This window comes from Scomber scombrus, chromosome 8, assembly GCF_963691925.1.
Source record: "Scomber scombrus chromosome 8, fScoSco1.1, whole genome shotgun sequence".
Taxonomy (NCBI): Eukaryota; Metazoa; Chordata; class Actinopteri; order Scombriformes; family Scombridae; genus Scomber; species Scomber scombrus.
The window spans coordinates 29,055,110-29,077,656 of NC_084977.1; the positions used below are offsets into that span (position 1 = coordinate 29,055,110).

General features: G+C 39.3%; 1 protein-coding gene across 2 annotated transcripts in view; it reads left to right on the forward strand.

Moving 5' to 3' along the window:
* The window catches only part of LOC133984931 (carboxyl-terminal PDZ ligand of neuronal nitric oxide synthase protein-like), a 199,235-nt gene that overhangs the window by 129,259 nt on the left and 47,429 nt on the right, over positions 1-22,547 (forward strand). For both annotated transcript variants that reach the window (XM_062424447.1, XM_062424448.1), the window contains 2 exons: positions 282-451; positions 18,012-18,173. In XM_062424447.1, the coding sequence (XP_062280431.1) occupies positions 282-451; positions 18,012-18,173 (332 nt within the window). The remainder of the gene's footprint in view (positions 1-281; positions 452-18,011; positions 18,174-22,547) is intronic.

Sequence of the window (22,547 nt, forward strand, 5' to 3'; positions counted from 1 at the left end):
GCTCTGAAAAAGCACAAAACAGAGGAGAGAGGAGGCTGGCGGCTTTGCAGTGGTATAACTTAAGTGTCTGCCAGGAGTTGTATCATTTAACAGTGAAAACATACTGTCTACACAATCACATTTTATATACTGTGTCTATGTCTTTATGGAAATGGCTTCTTACTAAATCGAATGTCTGTGTGTCCGCCCATGTGTGCGTGTGTACATACTCATAACTACATGTGTGTATGCAGGCGTGCGTGCTTATCCACCTGTATGTGTGTGTACTCTCCTCGGGTCAGCTCGGGAGCTAACAGGCGCAGAAAAGACGCCGATCGTCGCCGAGGAGACGGACATCGACGCGGACGAGGTGATCCAGCTACCGGCAGCGGAGGAGTTGAACCCCAACCGAGGGGTGACTGATCTGGACGAAACGGCCAAGACAGCTGAAATAAACCACTCAGAAAACAAGGTAAATCATTCTTTATGATGTTTGTGAGGGGTTATGTCCCTCTGATCAGCGGAGACTTGTGTCAAATCTACTGTAGTGGTCTTTTTCCTGTGTGATGCAGTGGACAAATGGCTATCCCCAAATATTATCAACCAGGTTAGAAGGAAAGAGACCACTGTAGAAAAAAGAATAATTAAATAGCACTTAATAGACATGTTAAATATACAGAAATGATTTCAAGGAGACTGAAGACAGAGTTTAGTGTAGGTTAGAAATGGCTTGATTTGCTTTAAAAGCGTACAGGAGGCGATACACAACCTTATAATGAAGCATCACTTGAGAAGATGACTTAGGGCCTGATTTACTTGCGTGTGTAAAAACGTGCAAATTTGACATCACCTGTAAAAAAAAAATGTGCAAGCTGATCTACTAATGAGGCGCACTGAGGCTTGCGTCTTTGAACTGTGCAAAATAATACGCACTGTCCATTAAGTATGTTTGTCATAATGAATATGCAATATGGGGCGTTTCATCCCCAGTGTGCAAAATACAGGGAGGACAAAATGCAAATATGTTAATTTAGCACACGCATTGTGATTTACCAAACCTGAAGGTAATATTGGTGATGGTAAATGCACATTTGAAGGGCAGCTATTAACCGCTGCACGCTGCTAACAGTCGACTGCTGTTACTATGGCGAGGAGGAAACTTGGGCACAATGATAGAATAAAGCGAATAAAGCCACATAAAGCCATATAAATGTGATTTATTATTATTAATATGCAGAAAACTTACTTTTCCACCCGGGTTAATATTTTTGGAGTGGACTATTTTTGGTTTTACTAACAGCATTGACTTTGTCACAAATACTCTCCCCTATAGCGTTTTTTCTGGTAGTAGTTTTTTCTGTAACTCAATATGTTTGTTATTCTTTTCCACTAGAACCTCTAATTCCATGGGATCACATTTCATTTTTGTGAAAAACCATTAAGACACGCATTTAAATACTGCTGTCTGCACCTGTTGTCATTTGCACAGTTATTTTTAGTAGATCACCCACAAGACACACGCTAACCAAACATGCAATCTCTACCCTTTATTTGGGGTCTTAGTAAATCAGGCCCTTTGTGTCAAAGTCCGTTTGACAAATTGGGATTTTATTTCCCTGCAAGCCCTTTTTTGAATGTTTCTTTTTATTATCTGAACCATTGGAGTAATTGGGATAAATTGCCAAGCATGCAGTACTTGGTTCAATGTCAAGGTCAGCCACAACAAATTAGTGTGTGTGCCGCCTCGCCTGAAATAAATAGCACCTCTGCTAATTTCAAAAGATTTAAAAAAAAAAAAAAATGTTTTTATGAAATATAACATTAGGCTTATTAAGCTTCCATGTGCTTACCTCCTCCTTTAACCAAGCAGCTGACTTTATTCATGAATATAAGGCATACGGTAAAGGATTGACTGCTTTTAAAGCTTTTAAATGGGTTACAGTTGACTTACCAGCAGAACAGCTAGTATTAAAATCACAAGTGGTGCCTGCTTCATTTCTTGGTTGTCATTCCTCTTCTTTTACTCTGCTCCTTTTTCCTGTCAGCTCTCTAATAAAGGCACAACATTGGAGAAGAATGTGACAAAAAATTGCATGAATGTCACACTATGCCGGATTGATTTTCGGGCATACCTAAAGCAAACAAAATGTGCATTTATTTATTAATGTTAGAATAGGTCAGGGTACAAAAAAAGAAATATAGGTCTGTTTATCAAAATCTAGAGTCAGGTCTGGTTAAAGTTTGGAGAAGCTGGCAGGAAATCAAATACCTGTTCAGTCACTCCAGGTCAAACTGAGCCTTCAGTGTAACGGTGGATATCCAAAGTTTACACAAGCTTGAGGCTTAAAAATAAAGTCTACTCTGTGTTCACTTTGATTTGGATATATGTACGGGCTTTAACCACCGGTAAAACTCAAGTTAACATCAAGTCTGTGTTTACACACATGTGGCATGATTAATTCTAATAGCTCTCTGCTTGCCACTGTACTGTTTCTATTCAGAAACCATCAGCAATATGTCGGCAGCTGAGCTCCAAGACTTCTATGCAAGTCATCCACTTTATGTGTCTGTGTTTGTGTTTGTGCGGCGTCATAGTGTTAGAGATTTGATACAGCTCTCAGTCAGGCCGTCTGCTCTCTGGCCTGTGGAAACCCGCCACCAGCAGTCTATCTATAACCTGGAGACATACTCCCTGGCCTGTCTGGAGGTGTGTGTGTGTGTGTGTGTGTGTGTGTGTGTGTGTGTGTGTGTGTGTGTGTGTCTCAGCTGGCTGAGTGGCACAGAAGTTGTTGATTACTGGGATTTATAGCCGTATGCAAGGGGTGTAATTGTGTCTTTGATGGAGGCAGCAGTGGGAGGATGACACTGCATGATAAGGGCAGAGAAGGGGTGTAGGGTGTTTATTAAACTGGTCTTTGGCTTGAGACCTTGGGCTCTGCAGTGAGTTGGCAACAATGGCGTATCATAATCACTTTATCATGTTTGTATTCTTTATTACTTCAGCTGCCTGGCTTTGCAGACTGAGATAGAACCGTAGTGGACGGATATAGAGGGATGGTCTGGACTGGCTCCATGTGTTGTTTTGTGCCCTATAAAGCCATCTTCATCATTTTGTGAAGAAATATAGATTTTAAATGTTTGTTTATCTAATTGCAGTGTTTCTTCCATTCACAGTCCATGAAGTGAGATAATAGCTTTTCATAGGCCATTAACACCTGGCATTGTTTTATGTGTATCTTATAGTACTCTGTACCATGTTTGATGATGCTTGTCTTCTTTTTAATTATGTGCTATATTGTATTTAGTGTGTGGATGTACTTGGTTTACTTCCCTTTTACTTCTTTTTTTAAATTGTCTAAATATTTGCATCTCTTACTTTCACAAAAGCCCTCCTAGGGACAGTTGCTGCAAATTAGCATTAGCTATAAACACTGTGATACTTGCAGCAGATAGTTATAAACTATAATAATAATGATGATAATAATAATAATAATAATAACAGTAAAAAATGTGTCTTGTGTGATCCAATTACAAGTGAACAGCTTTAAGGACTGTTGGGTCATTTTGGGTTTTTCTGGTTCAGACTGCTACACAAGCTTAAACTGGTTTGATTTAATGCAAAACAACTGAACCACCATTTATCATTATGAGATGAGATTATAAAAGCGACTCAAACCAAGGCTCCGACTCTGATAGAACTGGCTGCTGCTATCCACCCAGCTGGATGCCAAAAAACGCTCGAGGAGGTAGGTTGACCCTGGCTAATGGTTCGGACCTCACCGACAACCTGGATAAACCCAGCCGATGCTTACAGCTTCCAGCAGTCTGAAAGCAGCTTGTGTTTTGAAGAAAACCTGCAGATACAAAGTCATTTTTACCAGCTTGCATGGCGGCTAGCTGCTAGTTAGCAAGGTTGTGCCATGCTGTGTGTAGCCACGGCGTTTTCGGGGGGTTAAACTGGAAACTGCTGCTACACACATTACCCGAGCACAAGAGGACAAGTTAAGTTAAATGATTGTGAGAAATAAAAACATGATGTGTCACTGACAGTTGTCCTGACTGCGGTGCTGCTACACTCACATTTGTGGACCCTGATTATTTTACACTGGGAGCGGCAGAGTCACATGTGACACCTAATGGTAAGATTTGGTATTACAGGTCTGATAATTGGCTTAATATTAAACCATTTTCAAATATTCACATTAGCTCAACCCTACCAAGTACATCAATCCACACCTGGCTTGTGATTGGGTCTCCACATGCGTCTGGAGTAACAACTTGTGAACGGTGCTCACTTCCCACGTACATGATTATGCAAAGTTTGACCAAATGCGTTGTTGTTTTTTAACCAGTAGGAGGCAGCGCATTTTTCGTACGTAGTCTGCCAGTAATGTAATAATTATTGCCAGAGAATCCATTTCACCTGTTGCTGTGGCTTCTTCTTGTTGTTTCACACAGTAATATGACACATTTGGTGCATGAATGAGTAGGTCCTTCTGTTTACGTAGAAGGCGTCAGTTAAGTAAATGGTCCTTCAGTTTGGCCCAGGACACACTCGAGTACACACTACTAAAATAATGTTTCTAGTTTTCTGCAAGCTGCTATTCATAATGTCATTCTAATGCATGTATTGTTGCTATATACTGCACTTTAAATTTACATTGGAGGAAACGACCTTATCTGTGCTTAACGATGGGTAATTATGTGTCTGCTCCAGCAGTCTCAATTAATTGTAAATAATTAAACAGACAAGCTGTTAGGCAACACTCCAGGTCAGAGTTTATTTAACTTCTCATCAGGAGCCCAAATGAGATGTTATATGTCACCTTCGACTTCAGGCTCTCTGAAACATACCTGTTAACTCATATGAGACTCAACAGGGCAAGACTTCGAGACTCACTCTTGATCCTAACTGTGGATTACAAAACCAGGCCATTCAGCTGTTTAACAGTCCTTGGGTCTCATTAACATTAGAGTTATGAGACCTTTCATTACAGTATCTGATTGAAAGCAACACGGCGTGAAATCACTGAAACAATGAGCTCTCAGGAACGACCTCAGTTCTCAGGTCATTGGAGAAAGTGTGTGTAGCTGCTCTTGCACATACATGTAAGTATTCTTTTGGATTTTTTTTTTCCTCAGCACATTTGTCACTCTGAACAGCTTTACAGATTAGATGGGAATGTGTGGGGACAAGTGGGGAAAGGTAGCATTGAATAAAATGTGTGTGTGAGTGTGTGGTGTTACATTGGTCCCCATGTGTATGCATTTGTTACACACTACTGTGTGTGTATATGTCCCTGAGGGGAGGGATTTGGTTCACTTCAGGGTTTCTCTGGAAGCTCATTAAAGGGAAAGCAGCCTGTGAATGTTAAAGTTCATTCTTTCCCTGTCAGCTCCCGTTAGACTGACAAATCCCTGGGTGCCCTGCACTCAAACGATCCCATAGGACTCGGGGAGCACACATCAATCCTACCTTGGGCTTTGTGTCCATGGTGTTGAGTCAGGACACTTACTTTTAAAAGGCTTGCCTCTGGGATCAGAAAGAGTATTACTACAAGACAAATTGGAGAGACAAAGGCCACACATTAGACAAGACTGCATATTACATATTTTTAGAGGCTGCATTGTTTTTTTGGAAAGAGATGGATGGCCTCCTAAACCATGAGCGCTATGCAGAACTACAGAACAGACCGTAAGATCAAACTGAACATAAAAACAATGTGAAAATAATCTCAATTTTATATATCCTTAAAACAGGACCTCCTTTCTTTTTACATCAGTCGGATGTTTACGAGCTCCCCTACAAAAATAGATCAGTGCACAAGTTTAGCTTTTGTTTTTGTTTTTATTTGAATTATACAAAGAGAGAAGGGAAGTGTGTGTGTGTGTGTTCACATGAGTGAGGGAGCTTTAAAGTGAGGCTGCACATAAAACACTTTGATATAGGTTTTGCCTCTGGTCCACCTTCATATGCTGTCAGCCAGGTGTAAACACTTGCGCTACCAGCAGCACTCCACAGACAAGGCTCTCTCTCTCTCTCTTTCTCTCTCTCTCTTCTCTCTCTCTCTCTCTCTCTCTCTCTCTCTCTCTCTCTCTCTCGCTCTCTCTCTCTCTGTCTCTCTCTGTCTCTTTCTCTCTCTCTCTGTCTCTCTCTCTCTCTCTTTCTCTCTCTCTCTCTCTGTCTCTTTCTCTCTCTCTCTCTCTCTCTCTTTCTCTCTCTCTCTCTCTCTCTCCCTCTCTCTCTCTCTCTCTCTCTCTCTCTCTCTCTCTCTCTCTCTCTCTCCCTCGCTCTCTCTTTTTGCTTCCCTGTTTCTATCACTAGTGTGCCTCAGTTGTTCTGCACCTGAAATTAATGGCACAGCCGGTGTATGGGGGTCATTCCCTGGTCGATAATTCAGTCCTTCCAACAGCTTGATCCATAGTAAATTCATTACTCTGTTGTTTGATCTGTCCAAACCAAGTGGCAACTTCCACTTCTTGAGACTGAAGCCAATATAAGTACTTGGAGTACATTGCTACCAACAGCTGCAAGACACTTGCTCCAAAAAAATCCCTCTCCTGGCCCCATATTGAAAAAATGGCAACTATCATAAGCAGCAACTTTGTGCTTCAAACTTGCTTCGGTGCAAACCAACAGGTGACATCACAACTACTCACTCACAGAGTACTTGTACAATTCATGTTTTTAATTGTCAATGATTTCTAAAAAGAAGTAGAAATATTATGGTTTAATCTTGACATGATACAAACATTAACTATCTAAACTGCTTCTCTCCAGATTACGCAATATGTTTTTACTTATTGTAATACATTCAAAGTAAACAGATTATCTCATTAATATGAATGGTACTAATATTTGAACAATTGAAATGCAAACAGAAAACATGACATTTCCACATGAAACTCTAGGGATGTAAAACACCCCCCCAAAAACATGAGCACACTGCACTACAGGGTGTACATGACTAAAGTATGAATGTGTATTGCTCTATTTTAAAGCCTTGGTAGCCATTTCATTTATCTCGTGACAATGTGAAAACCACAATAACACCATCAGTGCCATTTTCACAAGTATGATTACTCACCTGGCTTCAGGACAGTAAAGAACAATGAAGATTTCAGCGTGAGAAGGGTGCTGGGTTATATGTGAAACGATATGAATCACAGCTTTCCTGTCTGTGTGAGTTGGAAATTGATACATGTCATGCAGCCATCGATCTAGAAAAGATGCTGCCGTGCCAGGAAGATTAAGGAGTTAGCCACAGGACAATTTTCTAACATGGAATCAATATGTTTTTTTGCAGTTTGCTCACACAAAACAGTGAAAGTACTGAAAGTAGCTGTGGGTTGAGGAAATAAGGTTGGGTAAAGAAGTTATATGACTAAAAGGATCAGTCTTGCCTGCAAAAATGATGTCAGTTTACTTTGTAAAAAAAAGGTAGCAATGATGTATTTACAGGGATAAAATATCAATAACAAAAATGAATGTAGAAAACTATCTGTTCACTTCTTACTTTGCCACCACTCTAAATAAATGATGACTTAGGATGTTCTTTAAAAAATACAATGGCAGTCAAATTCAGAGGGTTTGAAAAAAGGGTATTTTTATTTTAACATTGACTTTGCTCATCAAAGGGATAAATAAATAAAGGCATCCTTTTAAAATGGTATTATCGCTTGTATTATGAAAGCAAATAGTTCATTTTTAAAGGTAGTTTCAGACTTACTAAATAATAAGCAACATATAATTAAATATTGTAGACTAGCTCAAATGTGTATCTTATATTTTTCTGTGTTCAGGGTTTTTTATGTATATTATTTCTGCCATTAATCAGTTATCAATCAAGCATCTCCAAAATTTAGATTGAATCCTTTATATCGTATAAATAGCTTAAAATGTCGTCTGCATATAATGAAATTTCATGATGATTATATGGACACTTCATCATAAAAATATGTATTTATATAATAATTTTGGCTTAACTGTCTATAAAATTGTTAACTTGTTTGCTTTGACATGATTTACCTCATCTTATTATAGAAGTCAGAATAGTAAAACCAATGCATTTATGTTTTTTTATTTAGAGAAACCAAATTGAAAATTATGGTTTCATAACATTTAGTTCATAAGCACTGTATATATACGTTTTAAACTCATAAACTCATGACCTTTGTGGTGGATCCACACAAACACTCCCATGGCTCTTCATCCTGGCTGTCTCCTCAGCAGCCTTACAGGACAGAGACTTATCTTTTCAATACTCCTCACACACAAGCGGGTAATGAAAACGCAGCCTCTCGATTTTTCACTGACTGTAAACTCAATGGGTCTGTGTGAGAAAATCGCTTGACCCATTTATATTGGTGAGACTGGTATCAAGTTTTTTTTTCTCTGCAGGGGTTTGTTGCGGCCTGATTCAATGATTTGCGGTCAGAATGATTTGATTTCTTAAAAAGTGTGTCCGCATGTTTGTGTGCGTCGATTTGTAAAGTTTGGATATAACTTTGAACTGCCAACCAGCAAGGAGTCACAAGGCTAATAGCCATAATCCTGCCATTGTACATATCTTATCATTTTAGCATTACTCATACTTAATCTTTGTGTTTCTATCCATATCTACCATCATACAGGCATACGTGTATATAGATATCATGGCTATCTGGGAATGTTGTGACCTTGTTTCTTCTAATGTAGGAGGAAGTTCACCCTCAGCTTTGTACATGGGAGTGCAAGTTTGAGTTATTAGCTGATAACAGAACCACAAAAAGTGTTACCCAATCAAAAGTGTAAAACAGTAACCTTTTGACCCCGACAGAGTTGAGTCAGTCCAGGATTGGTCAGGTTTCGTGAAAATAAAGCCAAATATTTCTTGTGCTGCCTTTTTTTTTTTTTTAGTTACTCACCGGCTCAAATGAGCATACTGGCTTTGTGTCTTTCCTTTCTCTTTCTCTGTCCAGACTTTCCACATCATTAGACTTCATCTTGTGCTGACATTCAGTATCTTTTCTTCCAGACTGGATTGTATTCATGTCAAAAATATAGAAGTATTCACTGCAGAGGTCTCACTGAAGATGTAAACCAGCATATTCCACTGCCATGTGCTTATCTTTCCACTGAGATCAGAGTAAAAATAAAACATTTTTAAGGTTTGACCCAGAAAATCTGCTCATGCATCTTTTATGGTAACTTAATGATCGCAATTCAGTCATGGATACGGATTGTTCCTCATTAATCCTTAAATATACTACTTGTGTTTACCCATGTCTAAAAGTAGAGGATTGATTTAACTCTCAAATTCAAGCTTAACACAAGCCTGAGTAGTTCCACCCATCTCCAAACCAAACCCACACATTAGTGGATCACAGTTCTTCTCCACAGGAGAAAGATCCCTGCTGGTTGTCTATTCTAGCAGATAGTTAAGTGCTCTCACCTGGCTTTACTGGTCCTAATCAGGTCCTGATTAGACTGCTAGAACCAAAACCAACAGTGCATGGTCCTGAGGACACCCACTGAGAACCATTTCTTTAATTAGGAAGACATTTAAAAGAATGTCAGCATCTGCGTGACTGTATGTCATCATTAAAAATGAATGAGGTAACCATCAGCTGTGGAAACAAGAAATGGCATTTAGAACAACTTGGATAGCAATAACAACAATCTCTGCTGTGAAAGAGCAACAAAGCAGATAAGGTAATACGAGGACAAAGAAAACTGATTTGTTATTTGATGAAAACCTTATCTAAAAGGCAACCCAGCCATTTCACAGCTTCTTGGTCACTGCTGCCTTGTGTTGAAAATGTTACAAGCAAGCCTTTTCATACTGGGAAGCTCAAGGCCAGTAAGATGCTTTGTTTTTCCGTGAATATAAACTTTTTGTCTGTAAGACCTTGCCAGGATGTCGGAAAGTGACAGCAATGCTTTTTAATGCTTACTCAATCAATGCTTAAATGGTAACCTGATGGATCAGTTACCACTAAAAGTATTCTCAAGAGAGAGTGAAGACATACCGCTTTTGCACACAGCTCTTCGATTTTGCTCAAGCAGAAAGTCTTTAACCTTGTGTCAACCCGGTGGTCTGGGGGTTTTCAAAAGAATATCTGAAAGGGGTAAGAGTTCACTCACTAAAGTTGGACTGAAAAAATAAATTATTATAATCTATTACTTTAGTTTCCTGGCTGATTAGCTTAGTAAGCACTTTTCAAAGCATAGTGATGTCAGCTGCAAAGAAAATACTTAAAAAGGTTGATTGTTCAGTTAAAATTGTTTGCTCATCACCAAATAACAGAGATCAATACTTGTGAAGTTAAAACTACATGTATCTTCCTTTGCAATTCTATAAACCTGCAGGCTTTTGTTCTTAGGGACAGCAGAAACAGGCTTTGAATACAACACGGATTGCATCATCTGTTGAGTCAAACTTCTTAGAGAAAGTTTGCCTCCTTACACATTCAGGAAATATGTTGCAAGATCAGCATTCATTTGGAGTCTATCTACCTGCCAAATAAATGTCCTTTTTGCTCTGATTTGTTGTCCACTAAATCCTCAGGGAGATATTTGCCTCTTGAGATGTGAAAGGCTCCACTATGTTTAAAGGCTAGTCACTAACTTTGTCTGCCATTTGGTGCAGTAAAGGTAGGGTTCAGTGGATCTGTAGAGCTTTTTTTGTTGAAAGCAGCTCCCTGTTGAGGCTGAAAACAACGCTATGAACAAAACAATGAAGCTGTGGTCAAAACAACAAAAAACCATGAGCTGAAAGACACTGTGAAGCTGCCATACAACCAAGCAAGATAAACTACAGAGTGTAGTGATAATCCTCTATGGGTTCATCACTATGAGCGACCTCTTTCAGATAAAAGTAGTCCTGTGATCCATTGTGAAAAGAATATTCACTTAACTCATTTATTCATAGATGCAGGGAAACTTAACCAAAGCTTCATGTGAACATCCTTCACCTGAATAAGACCATCTTTACTACTAGCGTCTGTTAGAGTTGATGGTATGATCCAATATTATCATCCAAGGCTTCTCTCAAGAGCTCTTTAATAAAGATGTAAATCTGAAAGCTGAGGCTGTCGGCTGTGAAGGAAACCAGACCGTGTCTAACCTCTTGGTGTTTTATTGGCTGGATATGTGTGGGTCTGTCTGTGTTTGTGGGTGTGTGTGTGTGTGTGTGTGTGGGAGGGGGCAGACTGTTTGAAAGACAGAGAGCAGATAGTGTAATCACAGCTGGAAGAGGAGGAATAAAGACTTCCTTTATCCTGTGTCATCTATCTTTATTTTCTGCAACTTACTCACTTTCCCCTTTTCTTTTTCTGCCTCCTAGTTTCTCCCGAGCCATTTTTTTTTTTCTTCTGTCCCTCGAAGTGTATAACGAGAGGCAACAAGATAACGGCTGCCCACTAAGAACCTGTATTAGTATGTGTATGAGTGTGAATTAGATGTTAATAGCGGAGTTTCCCTCTGGCAGACTCTGGCTCAAGTAGTTATCATGAGGAATTTCTTTGGTATGCCGTTTTTCTCCACCTTATTTAACTCCCTCGCACAGTTTGAATATTCTGCTCTGCTGTCTTCTGTAATTGGCTTTGATTGTGGTAAACAAGTTCAGCATCCAGTGCACAAGCGGCAAGAATTGTCTCTCATTTCGTACAGTAAACACAGCACAGAGAGACTAAAACAGTGTTTGAATATGCAAGTCCTGGCTCAACAAACTCAGAAGGTCTGCTTGTGTGTTGGTGCGAAGCTGCACATTAGCATTCATATTAGATTCAATCCTTATCCTCACTTTTTGTCTCCCAAAATGAAAATCGATCATTGAGTGTAATTTTCATCCATCCATCCATCATCCAAGTTAATTTACTCAGTCATCCAACCCCACATGAAAAGTCTAAGATAACTAACTTAGAAAAATGATGGATTTCGTCATTACGCTGTGGCATTTTCTATCGATGGACTTTTTATTTCCCAGTACCCGTACACAGAAGGTTTACAAATGAGATAAACTTCATCCATCCTCAAAAAAGAACTATATTTTTCTGCCCTTTTTACACATTCTCTGTGGGTTTTTTTCCCCTCCATCTGCTGCAACCTTTCCTTGCTCGGTCATTCGTTTTTGAGGAGGCACTCCAGGCATCACCCAGTCCCTTCACGGCTGTTTAGGCCCACTTCACTGTGGCATTTTTTGAATTATAGTGACAAAGCAAGGTGACATATTTCAGTAAAAAAAGAAAAATTGTTGACTTGCTGTTTTACACCTGACAAATGTGAGTCATATATTCGCTTTCCTTTTTAGCTCTGGTTTGGTTTTACCTGCCTGTTCCTTGGACTCTGAGTTGTCTCCCATATCTATAATCAAAATGAAATGAAACACAACTCCTGGGAATAATATATATTTCTTTAGGTGCAGATACTAGCCTTTTCTCACCTTGGTCTCTGCTGTTTGATGCTGTGACACAACATGAATCCTTCCCCGGCTCCCCGGCTCCCAAGAAGCCAACCACACAGATTTATATTAGAACAAATAACAAGGAATTTATTTGCATAAATGCATAAATAACAAACTCAAACAAGGTTACCTTCAGGTTGGACAAAGGTCAAATTAACAAACAAAACAAACCTAACTAAGAGTTACCCACTATAACCATAACCAAAACAAAAGAAACCAAATCACATACTCTAACCTCCCTAATTAACAAAAACAGAGTAACAGAGTAACAGAACTGGCAGTCCATCCTTACTAACACATTGGGGGTTGGGGGTCTTGGTGAGCCGACCAATCTGATGCCAGCCGGGCCCAGTCCCCCAATCGGTGCACCGCATCCATTCACCCAGTCAACCAACCATCCTCCGGCTCCGGCATACACTCATTTGCATAAAAAAAAAGACAGAAAAAATTACTTTTAAAACAAAACCACAACTACAGAAGCTGTGTGGAGGTAGTAAGAGCTTTGAGATTCACCATTAATAAAGTCTATGCCCCAAAGTAATTAGCTAAAAGAAGCAAAAAGCAGTGTAAAGCTGTTAGGTTTGATGTTGACTCTCACTGGGTTTGGTACTGCAAGCGACCCTTTAATACTACTACAAGCAGTCATTTTAATGTTTTCAATCTTTAATTAGTTATTTTCCACTTTATCTTTGGTGCTAAATGCTAACTGTACTACCCAGATATTAAAGATCCACCCTGTTAAATGTACTTATGCCTTTTTCTCCCTGGATATGCTGCTGATAGTGATGCTGGATGTTATGTTTACAATAGTTGGATTTATATTGAGTGGTTTAGCTTAAACCAAGAATCAGTTGTATTAAATATTAAAGCAGACTTGTATTTATGGAACAATGTCAGAGATTACTCTTCAAATGTATTTCAGGGTGGGATGGATTTCTGTTCCATCTGTTTTGTATCTCATCCCGCTGCCGCTGACAGTCTATTTATGTCTGTCTTCTTTTTCCCTTTCTCTATAATTGAGAATACTTCCTGTGTCCACAGCGCTTGGATGAAAAGCATGCCATCCTCTCTCCTTTTGTTTGAGTACTGAATCATCTTATCCACTCTTCCAGTTACCCAACCTGCACCATTTGCCTGACTGCGCTCGCTGGTTCAAAGCTACCGCAGCAGTCCTGTTTAGCAGTTTCCTACTTAACAGGCGTGGAGTGTCGTCTCAGGTGTTTTTTAAGTTGCGCCAATGAAAAATAGTTGTGATGTGTCTGTTTTAAAGAGGCACTTCAAGAGAAAGTGAGTCTGTTTTGTGGGGCCTTGCATGTTTTTCAGGAGTGTCTGCCAAAAAAATGACACACTCACACTCTTTCTCTCTCACACAGACAAACACACAGCGACTAGAGACTTCTGCCTTGCCATTCATTACACGATGGCACCAAACAAACCTGTCAACTTGGATAATTTCTTCTCATTAACCTAAAAGATCCCACTCAGACAGGCCATCAGTCATACATACCTCGCATGGAGAGTGTTGCTGGGTCTGACTGTGTGCACACATCACAGTCTGCGTGTCACCAGAAGGTGCTTAAGGAGAGACAGATGGTGAAGTGTGTTTGGCGTGGATTCCTGAAGGCGGGTTCAGGTTCAATTTAATCAGGTGTCGACTTGTTTGCCGACCCCGTCCTGCATCGCGACTACAGTCACTTTGAAGCACTTTTCATCCTCTGTTATTGATGTAACGTAGCTTGGATACAGTCAGCGACTTAATTGTTCACTTGGCAGCAATACAGCAGTTTTCAGACCTGCTTGATATCCAGTAACCGGTTGCGGTGGATCTGACTGATGTAAGATCGAGGAAACAGAAAAGCAGAGATGACACCGGAAAAATTGAGAAAGCTCAGACTGCATTAGACAATCTTGTATATCATGACATGTTAAATAAATTAGCTGTATATAATCTATATTAATAACCACCTAGCTCTCTTTCTTGTTGTTGCATCAACTCGTATTTGTCTTGCATCAGAAGGTGAACTCTGTTTCACATGCATGACACAACAGCAAACAATAACAATAATAACAACACAACACATTGTTTTATTCAGTGTTATTTCTTGCATTCACATTCAGTGTCTGACACACACAACATACAGAGCTGCACAGATCTTACAGGCAACATGTTGCTTCTGATGATGCATTCTCGGATTCAACAGTATGATATATTTAGGAATGAAAGAGCTCTGTAATCTGTGAAGTCTTACCTCAGGGCTTCTTCTAAATGTGGGAAGGTGTGATATGATCCAAGAGATGACTTTATGACCTCAAGTTGTTTTAGTTGCTAGATGGCACTGGGGCAAAACACTTTCACGCTAGTTTTACCTGATAGTCAACAAGCTCATGATCCCTCACTGGCTTCCCAACATTGCCAAATGTATTTCATAGGACAAAGGGAGGCACTGCTGTCAGGGGCTGAATTTAAGTCCCAGGTCCTCTCTTTGGATGGACAGGCCATGAATCAGCCCTATAACCCCTAAATGTCTGCCTGTCATTGACTGACTGAGTGATGAAGTTGCAACACTGGTGCAGACAGCCCAGTGTTGGAGTTTCCCCATTGGCCGTTGCACTTTCAAAATGAATTGGGAAGGACAGTTTCAATGATATCCTCAGGCGGCATTTACAGCTGACCCTGGTGTACTTCTCATTTTCAGCAACTGCATTTATAACCTTCAAAACTTTTTAAACTCAAACATAGCTCATGTGATAAACTATTTCAGTACCTTATAACAACAAATATTACATAGGACCACTGCAGTGTTCCTCTGAAAAAAGTGCAATCAAAAAAGTTAAAAAAGGCTCCCACACACTGCCTTCTCATTCGTGCCTGATGAACGTCCGATACCCTGAAATATTGCAGCGACATAATAAAACAAACAGCAGTGAGCAAGACAGTGTGTGGGAGCTTTTTTTTCACTTTTTGATAGGACCACTACAGAAAATTGCAAATGAACATTTAATAATATCCAGGAATTCACATTATATACATGAACTCTGACTATCCCTGTAACAGATTGGCCACAATTTTACAAATATACCTTACACAGCGTAGCATAGGGAAGTGAAATAGTTACTTTAGAGAAAAAAAGTATATATACACACAGTAATTTAAGCTTCTTCATCATTTAAAGGCACTGAACCCAACTCATAGTCAATGCAATTAAAACACTACAAATCAAATAAGGTCATACTTCTAACTCAATGTATGTCTTACACACTCAGATCTTTATCAGTTAAGTTACGTGTGTGTGTGTGTGTGTGTGTGTGTGTGTGTGTGGGTGTGTGTGTGTGTGTGTGTGTGTGTGTGTGTGTGTGTGTGTGTGTGTGTGTGTGTGTGTGTGTGTGTGTGTTTTTACTTCCTGTCAAAAAAGGGCAAGGAGGGAGGGAAAGAGGTATGATTGAGGATGTGTGTGGGAGGTTAAAGGGGGGAGAGAGTAGGAGAAGCCTGCAGAGTTACAGGCAGGAAGACTTAGCTTCACTTTTTTTTTTTTTTTTTTGAGATCCAACCCAGGCAGGAAACAGCTTCCGAGCGTATCTAAGGAAAAACAGACAAACTTTCCTCCCCAAAACACGCTCTGGGGATCAGCACATTTCCTCAACCCAGGATTGTTCAGGGTGATCCAGGAAAATCCAGCTGGTTCATTTTTTACCCACTGCCACTCTCTTTTACTTTGTGTGTAGTTCACAGTTTTTTTCTTTAAGAGGTTAAGCAGTTTGCCCAGAAAATGGATTAAGTTTAGATATTTGCCCCTTTTCACTCCTCTCTGCTCTCCTCTCTGCTGCTTTTGGCAGTTTTTCCCTCCCCTCCGGCTCACAGGTGTGTCTCATTTATCTCCTCTCCCACATCACTTCCTTTCCCTAGAGGAGGTAAAGGGCTAAGCTGCGCCTTTTTCCACATTGCCATATACTACTAGTCCAAGGAAGGGTTATTATAGTTTTGAACTTTTCATTATTTTTGACTTTTATTAAGTTGTTCAGTTTGTTTTTAGTTAGTTTAATAAGTGATTAAATAGTTTCAGTTTAGTTTTTATTTAGTTTTAATATTGGGAGGAAAATCCTTGATTAGTAGAAGCTGAAAAGGATGAAATGATGACTGACACTGAGAGAAGGTTTGCTGTTTTTGGTGCAGCTGTCTGACTGTGATCTTATATCAGCTGTCTCCTGCTTCTCTGCGAGAGCTTCGAAGGTGGGCTTTGAAATTAGAGGGATTTTTCCCTTTTTAGCTGTATCCCACAAATGTTCCCATCACTCTTCATCACCACACTTTGACTTTTATCTACTGCGAAGTCGCAGTCAAAATATTCCCATATTGGTCTGTGACGTTTTCTGCCTGTAACTTCTTCTTATTCTTTCTAAAAAATCATAAATTGCACGTTAATCATCTTCTTCTTGTGCATTATGCGGCAGCCGCTATGCTGCCCCCTACTGGATCTAGCCCGATATCTCAATAAGTCAAACTGAACAGGATGCAGTAAAAATCAAGGCTGATTTTATCTTTTCAGTTAACTCATTTTAGTTTTAGTTAACTATAATAACCGTACTCCAAGGAGGAGAAACTTTGCACAGAGCCATAGTGTGTTTGAGTTGATGTGCACTCACCATATTGTCTAAGACCAAGATTGTCTAATTTGCAGCTATCAAGCATTTGAGATAGCGGATGATTGCTTCTACTTCTTCAGATGTTGCCAGGTTGGATCTCATCATTACCATTAAAAACAGAGTGGTGCTGATGTGCTGTAGCCATCGTGTGAATAAGGTGCTTTTAATGCACGATAAAAAACATTTTTGACTGGTTGAATGGCGAAGAGGTCACAATGTGTGACTTGTTGCCAAAGCCTTGAAACAATTAGGATGCTTGATGGCATTTAGATGAAGGAGAAGCGAGTCCCAGAGCTCATTATTGTTGGAGTGGAGCTGTTGCAGTGCAGCTGATCTGCATTCTCAGTACCGCTCGCTCCACGCCGCTGCGGCTAATCAACAATTCCACATTTCAAATTCAGATTCTTGTTTTGATGATGACTTGTTCTCTAAGGCATTTTATTGATGCGATTGCTTTTCCTGATTACATTTATTCATATCTAATTTCTTTTGGGTCGTTTTCTATGTATTTGCATTTGATCTCAAGTTTTGGAAAACTTGATACACTAGTTTTTTCCAACAGTTTTAAAACTTTGACTTTACCTCAGATGTACAGTAGATCAATTTCATCTTTCTTTAAAATGATAGATTTCTAGCCACATAAAAAGGTTAGGATGAGTATATCATTAAAAATGTTTGTAAAATATTGGATTGTGCTTAAATATTTAATTCAAGGCAGTGATAAACCATTGCCAAATATTTTAATGGTTTATGTAATGGTCCCAAATGTTGGTTTGCAGGCTTTTTAAACACCCCAGCATGAATTGATAATTATAAAAAATCAAATCTGTTTTATTTTATATCCCTTTTTTCTCGCTACTGTCTTAGTATATGTCTTAGTTGTTTATACTGTAGGTCACAAAATATCGACTTCATCTCTCTTTCTCTCTCTCTTCCTGGTGTCAGGTTTCAGAGGAGGCCTCCCTGCTGATCGCCAGCCCCAGGATGCTGCTCCCTGCATCGAGCACGCTCCCGCCAGGCGCCCCTCTGTCTGTCCATCATCAGATCCAACTGCTCCAGCAGCAGCTTCAGCAGCAGCAGCAGCAGACACAAGTAGCTGTGGCACAGGTGAGTTTAACTAACACACACACCTACACCCTTTCATATCTGAAACTTTCCATCCAAAGACGGCTGGTTAGGAAACACTGAGGATTAGAGAACGCTACGTGATAACTCAAATATCCGCCATCTTTAGTCTATAAACAAAGAAATGGACAAAGGCGTAGATTTAAGTTTAAACCATTAATTATAACACCCTGGCTGCAGAGAATACATTGCTCAGATTTTCAGCCTCTCTTAACAACCACTCTCAGTTAGTGATCTCATAATTGTGTAATTTAATAGCTTTAGAAGTAATGTTGGTGGAGGTGCTGCTCAGTTACAGCTGTTAGTAACTCAATAATCGACAGACACAACTGCTGATTTAAAATGCATTCCCTTTAATTATATATGAACAGGACTTCGATTGCTGGCCTCTGTCCATACTACAAGCAGGCTATCCCACTCTGTACCTTCCAGTTTCAATATGTAACACACTCCTCAGAGGCAAACCCTGTGAGCATTATTTTTTGTTAACATTAAGGCTTGTACATGACTGAGATGAGCTATTGTGTTGGAGCTTTTTCCACCTAACTGTTTAGGTCATTGGAGGTTTTGTAGGTGGATGAGGAAACATGTTCACTAATACTGATAACTCTTAATATCTGTGCTTCATAGATTGTTGTGCTCTAATGGTTTTAAATAGTGTTGCATTTTCTGTTTTCCCATCGGAGTGATAAAATTACCTGCGTTCATAATATACTTTGCACATTCCATCTTTTTAATGAGACTGCAATCCGATACCTGCATATAGTGTGAAGTTCATTACCGTAACAAGCAATGCTTTATCCTCTGGTGTTTGTTGTCTTTTGAATTAGGACTGCAACAATTTGTTGATTAATCGAGTAATCGATCAACATAAAACTATTTTATCATTGCAAAGGGAATATCTTTGGGTTTTGGGAGTCATTAGTTGCAGCTCTCTGTGGAAGTGTTGCATTAGCTGCTGCTCTTTTTTTTTATCGTTCTGCAGACAAAGCTTCCTGAAGTCCATTATAGAGACATTTTTTGGCAAGATTTGGAGGCATCTTTAAAAATGTACAAAAAAGCTGATAAACTCAGAGATAATCGCAGGCCAAAGTGCCATTAATTAAACGATACAGAACAGTATTAATATGATTTATCCTCATATAATTTACACTTACTTTAACTGAATAATGTCTACACTGATAGTAACATATATTAGTTAGAATTGGGACTCCAACTTTACCAATTATACCAGCTGTCATTCAGATGTTTTCTGCTTTGCTCCAACTTTAAAAACTACAACATTAGATTGTAAGACAAAGCAGGGGAAAAAAATAAATGACACTCTTGGCTCATGCCGAATATTCCACTGATACCAGATTGTGTGATCGTCCCTGTGAACTTCAGAGAGATGGAGACTTTTCTTTGAAGGGCTCAGAGGATGGAAGAGAGGGCTGACAGTTGTTGCAGCAACTCAGACAATCATTTTTAAGAATTATAATACAGTGGGGTGATCACTCAGAGATTTTTTTTATTAAATATAGAAAAAGTCCATTTAAAATACACCAGTATTTCAGGTTCTGGCCTCTTCAGATCTGATTTGTTGAATACATTTTCTCATCAGCACAAAACAATTCTGATTCCACGGATAGTGTGTGGCATAAAAAATCCAAATACTTGCTCTCAAGTAGATGGTTTGGAATAAAAATAAATATTGACTAACACATTATGAAAATACACCACACTGACTAGCACACTTGCTTCTCTTAGTCTGATTTCACACACATATGTTAAAGTGAACACAGTACATGCAAACACATATTTACAGAGCATTTATCTGCCAATTGTATTTTAAAAATCCATTAATTTATCATCTATACAGGGTACAGGGTTACTGGTGGCTGGAGTCATCTTTATTAAATGTTGTAATTAGCCGTTTTTGATCACAATTTACAGGAAAAAACACATATGATCGAATGGAAATACTCAAGTTACACACACACAGTGAAGGAGATCATTTCCCACCTGCAATCCAGTCTGGATTTGTTAAAAAATGAGTTAGTACCGAGTGCACACTGCATCGTAAATCAATCACCCAGCACACACATATACACACACACACACATATACACACACACACACGCTTTGTCAGCCTACTTGCAAAAAAAAAAGGCCTGGAAACCTAAAACTGCAATTTCACACCTAAACACATTCTCTTTCTCACGCACACACTCCTGACCCAGAAGTGTCCCAGACGGTAAAATAGTGTCATGGCTTCCTGAGACGGATCCGGGCCCTCCTGATTAAACCGCCTGTTCACACTGAACTTAGCCGTTCCTCTGTCTTGACCTGAGCGACGTCGGACAGACCGCTGCTTCATTTGACAGCTCACACACTCAGAGAGAACGTGCCCAGAAATAAACGCTATTAATTATACCTGGATGAAGCCAGAGGTCAACGCCCGCTGGCAGAGACTCCGCTGTAGGTTTCTAAATGAGTCAGAACTGCTTTTTTCCACATGAAAGCAAGTTTTTATCGTAATGTGGGATATTTTAAATGAGTATGAGCTACCATGAGCTGGATCTGTTTCACCTTGGCTGTTTTGACATTTGCTGTTTTGTGAGGTTTTCCCAGCGGTCTTCTCTGAGCTGCTGTAACAGTTTCCCCCCACACAGCATCTAAATGAGTTTCCACTGAAACTTCACTTTGTTTCTTTTCAGGCTTCTGTTTTTGTCATCTTACATTTTGGCCTATAATAATTTAAAGTAACCTGACTTTAAAAAATGTGGATATGCTTCACTTCTTTGTCATGTATCAGTTTAAGTGAAATATTTTTGGATGCTGGTCAGACAAAAACAGGATATTTGAAAATTTCACTCGGGGATCTGAGAACTTCTGATGAGCTTTTCCAACAATTTAATCAACAAAACAAAACAAAACAAAACGGAAACGGACCCTTCTTTTCATCATTTAAGGCACACACACACACACACACACACACATCCACACACACACACATCCACACACACATACGCACAGGCTTCTAAATTTGAATGAGTTTTTACGCTGCAGGGTATTTTCACTTCAGTACTTCTCTCACGTGTGTGCTGAAGTGTGCTGAATCTCAAGAGGATCATTTATCGTTACAAACCGAATGTTTATTTGAACCTTTTTGGCTGTTTGTGCACATAAAATATCTATGCTCTCTCTCTGTCGGACAAACTCTCTCTACAGGTAAGACTAAAGTTGCCCGAGGCTACTTCTAAACATCATTCATGAGGGGGAGCTAACTCCACCACTAGAAGGTCAAACAGTAGAAAGTAATAATCTGATTAGTTCTGCACAGATAGAGAGAGGGATAACATTGCTGACATACCAGCATAATGTGCAAAAAAAAAAGTGTTTTGTGTTATTAATAGTTCCACAACTTGTTTTTCATTCAAAACAAAAAGGCTTTCCCCCTGGTGCGTTCCTCCGTTTCACACCAGAAGATAAAATAGCAGTGATTTGTTTTCTCTTTGCTGGTAGAAAAACATTTGGGGGAATGACAAAGTAACCTACTTAGTCATGCTTTTCTTGTTTGTGATTTGATTATCTTAAACAGCAGTCCCTAAAGGATTATACAGGGCTGTCAGGCTTGAGTGCAATCTTCTCCCCCATGATGTCATCATACAATAACACAACAACAAAACTCACAATTGTGATAAACAAAAACATAAAACCAAGGAAAGCATGTTTTTTTTGAAGGACTATAAATTCTGGCTCCGTAGCAGCAATGTTCAGCTGTCTTCACTTAAAAAGTTGGTTCATATAAATTAAGAAAAAGGACAATTAAAGAAGTAAAATGTCACTGTTGAATAGGAAGTACTGAAACATCTTTTTTAAAGATTTATTTGGGCTTTTTTGCCTTTATTTAGACAGTAACTGGCATAGAGGTGGACAGGAAACGGGGAGAGGGGGGGGGGGTGACCTGCAGAATAGGTCCCTGGCTGGATCCGAACCAGGGACGCTGCAATTATGTGGCATCCTCTCTAACCACTCAAACACCAGTAACTCTATTGGTATCTATGCATGCAGTGTCATTTTAAAAGACATTTGCACCATTTCTTTTAACCAAAAGTAAGACTGAATGCTCCTGAAAATGTCAAATGGTGTAACCACAAAAGAATGATAAATATTACATATTTGATCCACCTACAGTGTATTTAAGTGGACTTATACTAATAATTACTTCATTTAAAACATGTAAATGTTTTCTGATCTCCATGCTTCCCCAGATTAAATGTAACATTTAGAACAATTGTATTCCATTACCTTTATTTAATATAAAAGTTATAATGTAAGATCATGCCAAACTAGTTGATATGGTGTTTTATT